The sequence below is a fragment of the Ruditapes philippinarum genome, unplaced genomic scaffold, assembly GCF_026571515.1.
Source record: "Ruditapes philippinarum isolate M1 unplaced genomic scaffold, ASM2657151v2 ctg1315_1_1_1_1, whole genome shotgun sequence".
Classification (NCBI taxonomy): Eukaryota; Metazoa; Mollusca; class Bivalvia; order Venerida; family Veneridae; genus Ruditapes; species Ruditapes philippinarum.
This window is the reverse complement of record NW_026865692.1, coordinates 358,281-373,686: the sequence shown is the minus strand read 5'-3', so window position 1 is coordinate 373,686 and position 15,406 is coordinate 358,281. Positions and strand designations below refer to the sequence as shown.

The 15,406-nt window shown below is 35.6% G+C and overlaps 1 protein-coding gene across 1 annotated transcript in view; it reads right to left on the bottom strand.

Annotated features, from left to right (window-relative positions):
• Nucleotides 1–2,287: 2,287 nt before the first annotated feature.
• Nucleotides 2,288–15,406, bottom strand: part of LOC132730007 (uncharacterized) — a gene marked incomplete at its 3' end in the record, with an annotated part of 69,000 nt that continues 55,881 nt past the window's right edge. Inside the window, exons 17-23 of the mRNA XM_060715851.1 lie at nucleotides 14,638–14,711; nucleotides 14,079–14,141; nucleotides 10,602–10,691; nucleotides 3,661–3,902; nucleotides 3,128–3,177; nucleotides 2,666–2,723; nucleotides 2,288–2,347 (exon numbers count right to left, since the gene is read on the bottom strand). Of these exons, the coding sequence (XP_060571834.1) occupies nucleotides 2,288–2,347; nucleotides 2,666–2,723; nucleotides 3,128–3,177; nucleotides 3,661–3,902; nucleotides 10,602–10,691; nucleotides 14,079–14,141; nucleotides 14,638–14,711 (637 nt within the window). The remainder of the gene's footprint in view (nucleotides 2,348–2,665; nucleotides 2,724–3,127; nucleotides 3,178–3,660; nucleotides 3,903–10,601; nucleotides 10,692–14,078; nucleotides 14,142–14,637; nucleotides 14,712–15,406) is intronic.

Sequence of the window (15,406 nt, the reverse complement as noted above, 5' to 3'; positions counted from 1 at the left end):
TTGGAATAGAATAAATAATATCATCGCCATTGAACGTTGATTGTCGAACTTATTTTTCAGCTCAAGACTTCTTGTAAATCGACTAAAATGAGGCTACCAGTGGGGTAACATATTTTAAATTAAAGGTAATATTAAGGAAATTCCATTTTAACTAACTTGTTTTTAGGCATAAAATAAAATAAAAAGAAAATTTGTTTGTTTGTTGTGTATGATGTCTCGTAGCCACTCGTGAGAATACTGTTTTTAAAAGCTCACTCGAAGAAACAAAAGTTCATCCTTACACACAAACAAACAAATATCCTCTTTATTTTGGATTACTTCAGAGTATAATAAACAAGGGGCCATGATGGCCCTAGATCGCTCACCTGACCTATCAAACTCATCCAAACAATTATCTAGACAAGCATTCTGACCAAGTCTCATGACAGGTGAGTCAAAAATGTGACCACTACAGTGTTAACAAGGATTATCCATATTTGAGCAGTGTGACCTAGTTTTTTACCCAGGTGACCCATATTCAAACTTGACCTAGAAATCATCAAAACAAACTTTCAGACCAATTTCCAGGATACTTGGATCAAAACAGTAGCAACTAGAGTGTTAACAAGATTTTTCTATTTTAGCTCCGGTGACCTAGTTTCACATGCGATTTCGAACTCATCCGAGCAATTACCTAGACAAGCATCCTGACCAAGTTTGAAGATAATTGAGTCGAAATGTGACCACTAGAATGTTAACAAGGTTTTTCAATATTTGGGCAGTGTGACCCAGTTTTTGAACCCAGGTGACCCTTATTCAAATTTGACCTAGAAATTATAAAAAAAAACTTTCAGACCAATGCCCAGGATATTTTGATCAAAACAGTAGCCACTAGAGTGTTAACAAGTTTTATATTTTTAGCTCCTGTTACCTAGTTATTCATCTGAGATGATCCATGTTCGAACTTATCAGAGCATTGACCTTAGACAAGCATCTTGACAAAGTCTGATGATGATTGGGGCAAAATTGTGACCGCTAGAAAGTTAACAAGGTTTTTCTATTTTTAGCTCTTGTGACCTAGTTTTTCATCCGAGAGGACCCATGTTTGAACTCATCCGAGTTATCAAATAGATAAGCATACTGACCAAGTTTGATGATGATTGAGGCAAAAATGTGACCGCTGGAGTGTTAACAAGGTTTTTCTAATTTTAGCTCCGGTGACCTAGTTTTTCATCTGAGATGACCCATGTTCGAACTCATGCAAGCTATCACCTAGGCAAGCATCCTGACCAAGTTTGATGATGATTGAGGCCAAAATGTAACCGCTAGTGTGTTAACAAAGTTTTTCTATTTTTAGCTCCGGTGACCTACTTTTTCATCCGAGATGACCCATGTTCGAACTTATCCGAGCTATTACCTAGACAAGCTTCCTGACAAAGTTTGATGATGATTGATGCAAAAATGTGACCGCTAGAGTGTTAACAAGGTTTTTCTATTTTTAGCTCTTGTGACCTATTATTTCATTCGAGATGACCCATGTTCGAACTCATCCTAGCTATCAACTAGATAAGCATTCTGACCAAGTTTGATGATGATTGAGGCAAAAATGTGACCGCTGGAGTGTTAACAAGGTTTTTCTATTTTTAGCTCCGGTGACCTACTTTTTCATCCGAGATGACCCATGTTCGAACTCATCCGAGCTATCACCTAGACAAACATCCTCACCAAGTTTGATGATGATTGAGGCAAATTGTGACCGCTAGAGTGTTAACAAGGTTTTTCTATTTTTAGCTCTTGTGACCTATTATTTCATTCGAGATGACCCATGTTCGAACTCATCCTAGCTATCAACTAGATAAGCATTCTGACCAAGTTTGATGATGATTGAGGCAAAAATGTGACCGCTGGAGTGTTAACAAGGTTTTTCTATTTTTAGCTCCGGTGACCTACTTTTTCATCCGAGATGACCCATGTTCGAACTCATTCGAGCTATTACCTAGACAAACATCCTGACCAAGTTTGATGATGATTGAGGCAAAAATGTGACCTCTAGAGTGTTAACAAGGTTTTACTATTTTTAGCTCTTGTGACCTAGTTTTTCATCCGAGATGACCCATGTTCGAACTCATCCGAGCTATCAACTAGATAAGCTTCCTGACCAAGTTTGATGATGATTGACGTAAAAATGCGACCGCTAGAGTTTTAACAACAAAATGTGAACGGACGGACGATGGACGACGGATAATCACTGATCCTAAAAGCTCACCCTTAGCATGCTCAGGTGAGCTAAAAAGTGAGAAAAAATTACCTGCTCGTATATTTTAAAACACATAGCCCCTTTTGGTGTCATAACATGCAATCTATATCCCTGCAAAAATGTTAAAAGAATAGTTGGTTATCCTTTCGAATAAATTGTCGTAGAGACAGATGAAAACGAATGTTTTCTTATTTGTCAGGAAATAACGAAAAACAAGTACTTAGAAGTACCAAAATATTGCTAAAAAAAACATCAAGTAGACAAGCATCAATATTTTCAAAAAAAATTCCAAATCACTGCAATATCTTTATTATCTATATAATTATGAAAAATATCTAGTTTTTCATTCATCATGTAATCGGGTTATTACATTTCTAGTTTATTTCTTTATTATTTGGCAATCCTTAAATGTAAGAATCAACTGCATACCATAGATTTTGTTCTCATTTGAATCAGGAATGTTCCAATGGGTACGCCATTCATGATGCTGGAATGATATCATTTAAAACTTAAGACAGTGCTTTAAACAAATGGCTAGACTTTGTGACGAGAAAATGTAGTTGCAGAAACATTGACAATATTGATGGGTTTATTAAAACTGAAGCAATATTGTTTTTGAGATATACATGTTTTTAAAAGATTGTTATATATATTATTTGTAATATGGAAATGTGTGTCTGCTGATTGTTAAGTATAGTAAATAGACGGTGTCTATGTAACACGCAATTGAAACGAAGACGTTTGTTTACTTAATTAAAACATTAAGATAACCTTGTTCAGTAAATGTTCTTGTGAAATTGAAAAAAAAATATCATGGAATAAAACATTTAAGAGTATGTGACCTTGAATCAGAGTCAAATAAGGCTTATCTCGATTACGAAAATGTCTTACTTCTTATCAAAATGATTTTCAGTGTAGAGGTACTCATTTTCTTCAAAGTTCTGTAAAATAAGATTATTTACTATATCGTACTAAAGTAATTTTACTTGGATATATCAAAGGCACTTATTTTATTAACACATTCAGTATTTAACCAGAACAAATGTTGTATGTAAATTCTTCACGCTGCATAAATCCAAAGCTGATTCATCAATTTGATTGGTACTAATTATTTTAGAGTCGTAAGCTATTATTCTTCTTTCTATTTTATTATTTTGAAATGAACATTATACTTAATAATTTTTATTTTGACATTGTATTTCAAACGTGCATATTAACAAACAACATAGACAGTATGTTTTGTCATTGTTCGTGATATATCAATATCGAATATCAAAATGACATTATTTCTAATTTTCCTCGTGTGCGATAACTGTTGAGATATGCAATGAAACGGTCTTGTGTTCTGAAATACAGTTAACGATAAATTACTCAGATATACTTGGTTTCTACTCTTAAAGTACCATTTTTGATATAATACTGACCTCTGTTAAAGGAGCCGGTGTATCATAGGGAGTTGATTCGCTCCCACTACTACCACTGCTGCTGCTTCTTTTCCTACATCGACCTTTATTTAAACACGAGACATTTTCATTCAAATTTAACATTTCTCTGTCATGTGATCTTATCGACACCATGGACAATGCATCTTCAACTGATTCTCTTTCTCCGCTCTTTATGGATGCGAAAGATGCAGACTGTGCATGACTTTGCATTCCGACAGCACCTTTAACAGATTTTTTAAAATTTAATTACAAACAAATTATATAAAATTAGAACTTTGAAATCATGAAATTATATCAAAATTGTAAAGGGACAACAATCTGATTCAATTAAGTTATACATTTTTATTATCTAATCTTAATTACACATGGCTGAAATAAAGATTTACCCTCAGGCTCTTGTGTATTAAACGCCTCATTTTTTTTTGCAAATGTTTCCACCATTGTTGTATTTATTTGTTCCAACGCATTTATTTCCTGTCCAGCCATATCTTATTATATAAATGAACCATTTTTAATTACCTGCCACATTGAGAGGCACAGGAAAAGAATATGACATGTTCACATCGTCTCACTTTGTATGAGACACAAAATTAGATTCATATTGCCAATAAACAAAACAGTATATACTCAAACATTAATTGCTCTATCCTTGCTTGTTTATGATAACAGAAATAGAATAGAGAAAATTAGAATCCCTAGGACAGCCAAAAACGGTAAAATTGAAATATTGCAGGCTCGTTTGGATTTAGCCTGTTCATGGTCGGTACTATCAAGTGCAAACTACCTCCACGCCCCAAGGCTTAAGAAGAATTCAACATTTAACATGAACTGGTACAATTTTGAATTTTGAAAATCCGCAGATGTGTTCATATGGCGGTAAGCATGGAACCTTCAATGTTACACGTAAGTGCTATTCCATGAAAAGCGGCATATGGTTCCCAAGTAAAAATGCGTGTGCCCTAAACGAGAAAACAATGGACGGAACTAAATAAAATGGAATTTCGAAAGGGGATCATAGGTTATGAAGCCTGCATATCACAGATAAGACGTCAAAAGACAAATTTAAAAAGCAGACCACATATAGAACATGGAGGTGTAGGTTTGCTTGGCTCAAAACTTTTGGCAATGCATATCACTTTTTGGTCCAGCAGGATAACTATAAATAAGTATGTCGTTTAGATTATTGTTTCAGTTATTTCTTTATGTTTCGAATCATGCACATCTACACCTGGATCAAAAGTATTTTATTTAACGGTTAAATTTCATACAGAATACATTGAACATGATAAACAAGATCAACACGGAAAGGCGGCGTTCAACGCACGCAACCCAAAACAAATGAAATCAAACAGTACAAAATAAAACCATAAACGTTAAGACATCAAGTTTAATGCACTTCGTCTGTCCATTTAAGTCAACAAGGAAAGCATCAACTTTTTAATCGTTGATTAGTGCTAGGGGGCGTGGACGGTAACTTGCACTTTCCAGTACCGTCCATAAACAGGCTCAATCAAACCGAGCCTGCAACATTTTACAATTTTGCCGTGTTGGGCTTTCTTTAGGGATTCTGTTTTTCTCTATTTCTATTTTATTTTATTTCATTATTAAGGATAAGAGTCGGTCATTGTTTAAGACTGGTAATTGCTGCTTCGGTATCAAAGAAAAACGGTAAGGTGGACAGACCTGCGAAATTCGTACAAACTTTTTTACAAATCAGATAGATGAGCAAATAAACAAACTTTAACTTGTTTGCATGCATATGTGTTTTACGTGACTTATGTTTGGTGGCAAATGATATAGGGATATATTTGAGCAATTAAGTAAAAAAATCATTGACATATACAACGGATTTATTCTTTATTTATCTTCCACCTGAATTGGAATCGAAAGTTTGTCTGACAAGGTTTTCTCACAAACGCCATTTTTTGTCCTTATCATTTTGTATATTAAATCGTGTGTTACCTTATTTTTTCAATTAATATTCATCTTTAAGTAATGGAACATTAGATCCAGACATTAATTTAAATAAAGAAAGAAACATATGAGACCATAAGTCGAGGATTATAAACATTTATTTATACAATTGTTCAATGAACATTAGCTAAGTCATTCATCTTTCATATGTTTTTTGTTCATTTCAGATTGACCGTGGTCATTGTTCATCATAATAAAGAGATATATGAATAAATGGACCTTGTTCTTATTGATGACCACGGCCAGAGATTCAAAATACCAGTACTTTTGTGAAAGACGTTTGTCTAAGAACGGATCAAAATACCATCAGAAGGCTGTCCAATACCAGGCTGTGATTACGTCACTGACGACCTTGAGACCGATCTTTTTCGCACTCATAACCGCTTACTGTACCACACACGCTCCTGGACAGGCTGCCAAAGTTGAAAAAGTTCAAAGACCAACAAAAGTGACAGCAGGAACAAGTAAAGAATGGGCATATTTCCAATCTCGATGGTCTGCCTATGTTGACGCCACTAAAATCGAAGGCTGCGATTACGTGGTACAGCTTTTAGCATGCTGTGACGAACAACTTCGGAAAGATTTAACACATTTAACAGCTGGTGGAAGTCTTAATTATAGGTCTGAAGAAGAAGTGATGGCTGCAAAAACAAAACTGGTAGTTCTAGAAGAAAACACTATGGTAGCCCGAGTTTACCTGCATAACATGCGTCAAGATCGTGATGAGCCTGTACGTCGTCTCTGTGCACAATTTAGAGGACATGCTATTGTCTGCAAATTCCTGACAACGTGTCCAGCATGCAGCACTGATGTTAATTACACTGACAAAATAGTCAGAGACGTATTGGCACGCGGCATATGAGACCTTGAAATACGATAAGATCTCATTGGTGATAAGAATCAGGATATGTCATTAGAAGAAGTAGCACAATTTGTCGAAGCTATAGAGTCTAGAAGATGATCTGTCTCCTGACTATTAGACTTTCAGGATGTCCAAGCAGTCAGTAGTTCATATAGAAAAGCGAAACAAACTGCTGTTATCAATAAAATTGAATAAGGCTGGAATCTGTGACAAGACAAAACCTACCTGCCTCGCCACAGATTGGTAGAAGTCAGGAATCGGGTTCTGGCTGTTCCAGAAACGTTGCAACTGTCCGGGCAACCAACCATTTTGTTGTCGCACCTGTTGGAAGGTTACACTTGTCGGGAGTAGGTTCACATATTCAGCTGAGTCTCGATATGCACCAGTGAAGGTGAAGCTTTGGCAGTTATCAATGCTCTTGATAAAGCAAGATATTTTGTTCTTAGGTGTGACGATCTCGTCATAGCAGTTGAATATCTACCCCTGTTAGAAATATTTGGTGACATATCATTGGAGGACATCTCCAACTTACGTCTCAGAAACTTGAAAGAAAAGAGCCTCCGCTATCGATTTCGCATGATTTATACTCCAGGGGTCAAGTATCTTGCTGCAGATAGAGTATCACGTCATACAACCGGAAAATCTGAAAAGCTACCGCTTCAAGATGACATTGCAACAATTATCAATGTACCTTCTCTTAGGACATGTTCTCCTCCCTACGTTGCCATCAACATATTCAATTCTAAATGACAATGATATTGATACCTGTATCACCGATTCAGCTCACTTGGACTCGCTTGCCGTGAGAGCAGTCACATGGGACAGAGTTCGCACTGCCACAAATAGTAACGATAACATGCATGAACCCCTGAAGCTTATAGTATGTGGAGTACCCAAGTCTTGCAAACAATTTCCTGCACATCTACGTAAGTATTTTCAATTCCATTAGTATCTCTACACAGTAGATGGTGTGATACTATACAAGGATCGTGTAGTTATTCCTCCGACGAGAAGTTCTCGCAGCTCTTCATTAATCACATCATGGAATTACCTCCATGGTATCGCGAGCAGAATCCTCCGTGTTTTGGCCAGGTAACAGCCCTTCGAGCTGGATGCAATCACTGCAATCATATCGCAGCTTCGAATCCTAGTGCACCGCCTACACCCCTAATATATCCAGACTACCCATTCCAATGTTTTTGTGCAGATTATTTTTACCATCAAGGTGTTGGATATATAGGTATAGTTGATCGATACTCCAACCTACCAATAGTTAAACGATCTTCGAATGGTGCAGATGGTCTTATTACTTCACTACGCCGAACATTTGAGACATTTGTGATTCCGGATGAATTGGCGTCTGATGGCGGCCTGAATTTACGGCAACGACAACCAGGCAATTCTTAAAGGACAGGAAAGTCCATTACCTCCTTTCCTCCACGGCTTTTCCACACAGTAATTGCTGAGCTGAAATAGGCGTCAAAATCGTCTTAAAGCTGACAACACAGGTAGCAACGGGGATCTCAACACCGATGTATTTCAACGTGCGATGCTCCAGTACAGGAACACACCTGACAGAGACACCAAGTTATCTCCTGCTACATGTGTATTTGGTCATCTCATCAAAGACTTCATTTTACTTCATGCGTGAGGGATCTTTCATTTATTCAGTATCTATCACGTACAGACTCAATCAAACCGAGTCTGCAAGCAATTTTCATGTAATTGTGTTGTGATTAATGCTTCCAAGGGATCACTTTGTTTTCAGAGTTTTATACTTCACACCAGCAGGTGTCAAAGGCTGTGTGGCAGCTGTAAAAAGTTGCCCCGTACTTCACTTTAGTGTTGTTATATTTTTCTGGTTCTTCTGGATCATTGATGCCAGCACTTTTAAGTACATGTATTGAGAATTGAGTACCACTCAAGCCGGTGCTAGAGGGCGTTAGGAATGTTGCGCTTATTCAGTATTCCACATGTACAGACTCAATCAAACCGAGTCTGCAATTCTTATGTAATTTTGTTGTGATTAATGCTTCCGAGGGACCACGTTGTTTCCAGATTTTCATACCTGTTCCGCCCGACATGTACCAATACCATAACACATGGAAGGAAACACTCGATGCAAGAGAAGAAGCTTTAAACATCGACACCTTAAACAGGGAGAGCGCTTATCGGATCACACATCGCTCCTTTTCACGCACAAGCAGAAACTGACTTAAGTTTGTCCAGAGAATAAAACCTAGATTCATTAAGTAATATCAGTTGTAAATTCCATAGCAACTAGTGACTTTACTTTGCAACCAATCAACAACCTTCCATAGGAACATAACCTAGTTCTTGATGTAGTGATGTTCGTTTTGTAATTAGAGTTGAGCCATCGCATTAGAAGAGAATGTAGACGCTTCATTGGCAGTATTTAATTTTCAAAAATTGTAACTTATTTTAGACTTTCCAATCTACTATCTTTTGTTGTGTTGTGAATATACTCTAACATCTATTTTTTATGGGAAAAAAACAGTAAATACACTCTGATATTGAGCTGTTATTGTTTTAAGAAAAGCTATTCTTAGTCAATCAAAGAAAAAAAATTCAAAGCTTTTTATAGATTTTATAATAATATGACATACATAATTTGTTTTCACACCATCTTAGTTACTTTGATATACATTGTGTCGATAACATTCCTGTCTCTGTGCTTACAGTACAGTATCTTATGCGTTGCTTCTTTTTTGTGCATTCAAAATCAACTAGAATCAAGGAGCAAGTTTCGTTTCCTCATGATAAAATAATCGTTTTCTTTCTTTAAATTTCAAATTTTGTACAAATTTAGATTGAGTTCTCATCATAAAATCAAGCGATCCGTGCTGAAAACCTACTTTTACTCATCATCTAACTTTTTATTTTTTTAACATGCAAAATCATTTGGTTCAGCCCAAGCCGCAAATTTATAAAAGTCATTTGACACCCGTAATCAGTTGAAACCATAAGCAAATTGTTGCATAGTGACAAGTGTTTCAGCAAAGAATGTGTGTTTATGTATATATCTGTGCAGCCCTCTGTAGACTTATCAGTTATTGCATTTTGTTAAACTTTAAAGCAGCACTCATCCAGATTTATGCTAATTTTCATAAAAAAATTGAAAATGTATTCAAAAATAAAATATTGCTAAGCTAACAATGAAAGTTATTCACTTTACACATTGTAAATTTGTAGTTTACAATTACCAAATTACGGTCTCAATATGCAAAGTAATACCCCTTACTTCGTTTGGCATGCAGTTAAATACTGCAAAACCAGCCACTCATTACGTATAACAAATTATTGTAAATCATTACTGGAATTGTGAAAATTTTTACTTTTTTAAAAGAGAAAGGTCTGCAAAAAAAAGGCATATTTTCCATAGGTTCTTAACCTTTTCCCTCATATAGACGTGTTTTGACTGTTTTTGTCCCCCCCCCCCCTTTTAGAGGGCTCAAACTATTAAAAATTGCCCTATTTTGGCCCCAAACACTTTTTTCATTTGAAAAATGTTGTTAAAAAAGGGGGATGTGCCCCCTTCTGTTTGGGGGTTTGAAGGAGGCGGTAGTCCTCCTTATCGCCAAGAGAATTTTGGACAGGTGACAGGCTGAAAATGGACTCGGGTTGATCTTAAGGTGGCGTGTAACCAACGCTGAAAAGCCTTTTACTCTTTCTCATTGTATTTTTCGCATTTTTGAGACGTCCCCCCCCCCGTTGCCATGGTAACCGGAAATTTGAGATTTAGCATGTTGTTATAGAGGTTATCGTTCAGTCAACATATGTGCCAAGGTTTATCAGTATTGAAGCATTTTTTTTATAGTTTTATAGCAGTTGGAACTTGTAACAGGAGGCTTTACAATGAAAACGGCCATTTTTCACAATATGCTCACGTACTTTTTGTTGTATTACAAACTTTCCATTATAAACCAGCTCTCTTTTAAATCTTAGATCATTTGCTCAAGGATGATTTTTTTGAAATGCTTTCGCTCATGTGGATGCAAGCATATAAGTCTCCTTGATGTAAACCATGACTAAAAACAAAAATAAACGTTCCTAGATAACTTACCAATATCAATATGAATTGGATCGTTCTTATTTGAACTGACAGGTATTCTATGTCTACTACCATTCCCTTTTGCCGCAAATACATGTTCAACTAAAAAAAAACATGAGATACTTATGTCTGTCATATGTTGCGGTTCCGATCAGAATGACCGTCCTTACGGTACCGTCCATTAGGTGGTTACCTGGATTGCCGAGTTTCCACCCTTATCATATTTAAAATATTGGATATCATATTTCATTCATAGAATGTTTTTAAATGATTAAGAAAATGCGCTTAAATGCCGTTGTTGTATAGCACGCGACTGGCTACCCAATGCAAGACGAAATTTCAAGCATGGGTAAACAAACGGAAATACCACTCTAAAATGCTCAAAAAGATAATCTTCTCTAAGATTCTGGCTGCTTTTCTTTAATGGTAGTCTGTTCTGAACAATACCTTAAACTATTGGATAATAAGGTACATAAAAACCATAAAAAGTGTATAGCAGTTGAAACATAAAAATTTGGTAGTAAATCTTCTAAAATTTTCTGTCCGGAGTTGTCTGAAAAGTTCATATACTCCATTTTTACTGTAAAACAAGGCAGTCTAAAAGTTACAGCTGACCTTGTGCCATTCTATCATAAGCCCCTATTCACGGGTATCATTTTTCCCCAATTTTTTACATTTTCCAAAGTCAAATATTATGGAAACTAAAAATTTGCCCTTTTGGGGTAGAAACCTTTACCTGGATGTTGAGCTCTGTAGACTTGTCATGGGGGGATCATTTTGGCCAAGTAATTTTAAAACCTTTAAATTGTCAATAAGTTTAAGAGCTGACATGAATTACATTTGATCTTCGAGTGTGACCTTGACCTTTAGGGTTGTGACTTGATTATTGTGCTCTGCCAATGGTGTCATAATGGTGATCATTTCTGCCAAGTTAACTTTAAAACATTACAACTGTTTAAATGTCATTGACACATAACATTTCACCTGTAAGTTTGACATTGACCTTGGAGGTAGCAATTCAATTTTTGCGTTCTGCACATCGTCTCATAATGATGATCACTTGTGCCAAGATATTAAAAGAACTTTTTTCAGCGGTTTATAAGTTATGGAGGGAACACAATATGTAGACTTTTAACATTTGACATTTAAATGTTACCTTAACCTTGGCGGTAGCTACCAAATTATTGCGCTCTACAAATAGTCTCATAATGGTGAACACTTTTGTCAAGTCATTCAATAAAAATTGCAGCGGTTTAAAAGTTATTAAGCGGACATGAAATGTTGACCTTTTAACACTTGACCGTTAAGTGTGACCTTGACCTTCCGTGTAGCAACAAAATTATTGCGCTCTGCACGTTGTTTAATTATGGTATTCACTTGTCCAAAGTTTATTCAAAACACTCCATTTACGTTATGGAAAGGTAACGAAATGTTGACTTTTATAATGAAATGAATACCTTTTTTAACATTTGACTTTTAAGTGTGACCTTGACCTTTGGGATAGCAACCTAATTATTACGCTTTGCACGTCGTATCATTCTGGTGATCACTTGTGCCAAGTTATTTTAAAACATTTTCAGCGCTAACTGTTTTGATGACAAAATCTGACTTCATTGTTTCATTTTTTAACATGCAAAATCATTTGGTTCGGCCCCAGCCGCATATTCATAAAAGTCATTTGACACCCGTAATCAGTTGAAACCATAAGCGAATTGTTACATGTGACAAGTGTTTCAGCAAAGAATGTTTGTTTATGTACATATTTGTGCAGCCCTCTGTAGACATATCAGTTATTGCATTTTGTTAAACTTTAAAGCAGCACTCATCCAGATTTATGCTAATTTTCATAAAAATTTTGAAAATGTATTCAAAAATAAAATATTGCTAAGCTAACAATGAAAGTTATTCACTTTACACATTGCAAACGACACGTTTCTAAGTTTACAATTATCAAATAACTGTCTCAATATGCAAAGTAATACCCCTTACTTCGTTTGTCATGCAGTTAAATACTGCAAAACCAGCCACTCATTGGGTATAAAAAATTATTGTAAATCATTACTGGAATTGTGAAAAATTTTACTTTCTTAAAGTGGAAAGGTCTGCAAAAGGCATATTTTCCTAGTTCTTAACCTTTTCCCTCATATAGACGTGTTTCGACTGTTTTTTGTCCCCCCCCCCCCTTTTTTGAGGGCTCAAACTATGAAAAAGTGCCCTATTTTGGCCCTAAACACTTTTTTCATTTGAAAAATGTTGTAAAAAAACACCACTTTTTCGGCGCGGCCCCCATCAAAATGATACATCAGGGGGTTGCCAGAAGGAGGATGTGTTCCCTTCTGTTTGATGGTTTGAAGGAGGTGGTAGTCCTCCTAATCGCCAAGAAAATTTTGGACATGTGACAGGCTGAAAATGGACTTGATCTTCAGGTGGTGTGTAACAAACGCTGAAAAGCCTTTTACTCTATCTCATTGGATTGAGAATTTGTAGCACTTTGAAACCAGGTTTGATGGGGAAAAACAATGCGAAATAGTGATTTTTTTGCATTTTTAGACGTCCCCCCGTTGCCATGGTAACCGGAAATTTAAGATTTAGCATGTTGTTACAGAGGTTATGGTTCAGTCAACATATGTGCCAAGGTTAATCAGTTTTATAGCAGTTGGAACTTGTAACAGGAGGCTTTACAATGAAAACGGCCATTTCTCACAATATGCTCACGTACTTTTTGTTGTTTTACATTCCACTCCATTTAAGTTATGGAGAGGTCACAAAATCTTTTTTCACAAGATCTTTTTTAACATTTGACTTTTAAGTGTGACCTTGACCTTGGGGATAGCAACCCAATTATTACGCTTTGCACGTCGTATCATGCTGGTGATCACTTTTGCCAAGTTATTTAAAAACATTTTCAGCGCTTTAAACGTTATGGAGCGGACACGAAATGTAGACTTTTATAATGAAATGAAGACATTTAACATTTGACCTTAAAATGTGACCTTGACCTTTGGGGTAGCAACACAATTATTGCTTTATGCACATTGTCTTTTCGTGGCGATTTATTGTGCAAAGTTATTTGAAAAATATCAGAGATTTAAAAATTATGGAGCGGACACACGAAAGTGTAACGGACGGACAGACGTAAGGACTGACTGACACATGGAGGCCATTCCTATAATCCCCTTTAAGCTACGCGGAAAGTGACTAACAAAATATATTACACATTTTGCCAGCAATTACATACATGTCTACAAAACACATTTACAAAAACCTACTGAATTCTGATCAGCATTTATATTTATTTGTCCTAGCATACATACATCAATTCCGAACACTTGACACCGTATCGGAAGCTCTGTATACCGCTATAAAAAACTAATGCAGTTTAATAGTAAAACTAAAGAGTGATAAATTTTATGTACTTTTGTTATATTTTCGATTTGTAAGTTTAATTATAGTGTAATGTTTTGAAAATTATGAAACTTTGTAAGTTACCATGTGAATACCCATAGTCATCTATATTCATTGTAGATGTTCTTTCTGATTCTCTCAAGTTTTCTGAAAGACGGATTTGAATTTTGGTTCATAGCTCCTATCTTTTTAATTATGACAGCAATGTTTATTATGGGAAACTATTAGAAAGTAAAATTGATCTGCCATTGTAATCTCTATTTAATACAACCACTGAAGAGGTGAATACTTTTTAATTCTCCATTTTCTCCGTATTTTATCTTAAAATTGTACTGTGCAATTAAATAACAAAAGGTGCATTTTTCTTATTTCATCATTTATTTCTATTACATTTATTTTAACGCATATTCAATCTATGAATATTTATAAAAGTTTATGAATCTATCTTTGTGCTGTATGTATTTTAAAAGAATTATTGGATGAATTAATGATGCACACGTATGCTTGAACATTTGTACTTATACAGGTGCTCTCTGCATTATAGCATTCTTTAAATTGTTTTTCAGGCAATATTTTATTAATCTGACTCTTAAGATAAAGCATTTATGCGTTTATCATAATTCTATAGTGATCCGCTACTTACTGCTTGTGTCTGACCCTCCGCTTCCAAAGCCACTGTCGCTGTGAACAGTACTTTCTTTGCCACAAATCCTGACGCTGCTTAAAAAATACCGTTGCAACATTGAGGTAACAATCTAATACTAATGATATAAATACGGTAGCGTCATTAAGGTAACAATCTGATACTGATAATACAAAGACGATAGCGTCATCTAGGTATTATTCTGATTCTGATGATACAAATACCGTAGCAACATTGAGGTAACAATCTGATATTGATGATACATAGACGGAAGCGTCACTGAGTTTACAATCTGGTACTCATGATACAAAGAAGGTAGCGTTTATAAGGTTACAGTCGTATACTTATGAAAAAAGGACGGTACCTACCATCATTAAGGTAACAATCTCATATAATAGATGATGCAAAGATGGTAGCATCATTATGGTAACATTTTGGATTCTGATGATAAACAGACGGTAGCAACATTGAAAAAACAATCTAATATTGATGATACCAAGAATGTAGCGTCATCTAGGTAACATTCTGATTCTGATGATACAAAGACGGTAGCAACATTGAGATTATATACTGATATTGATGATACAAAGAGATACAAAGACGGTAGCGTCATTAACGTAACAATCTGATATTGACGATACAAAGAATGTAGCGTCATCTAGGTAACATTCTGATTCTGATAGCATCATTGTGATGACAAACCGATTCTGATGATACAAAGACGATAGCTGTATTGATTTAACAATCAAATAATGTTAATAAAAGACAA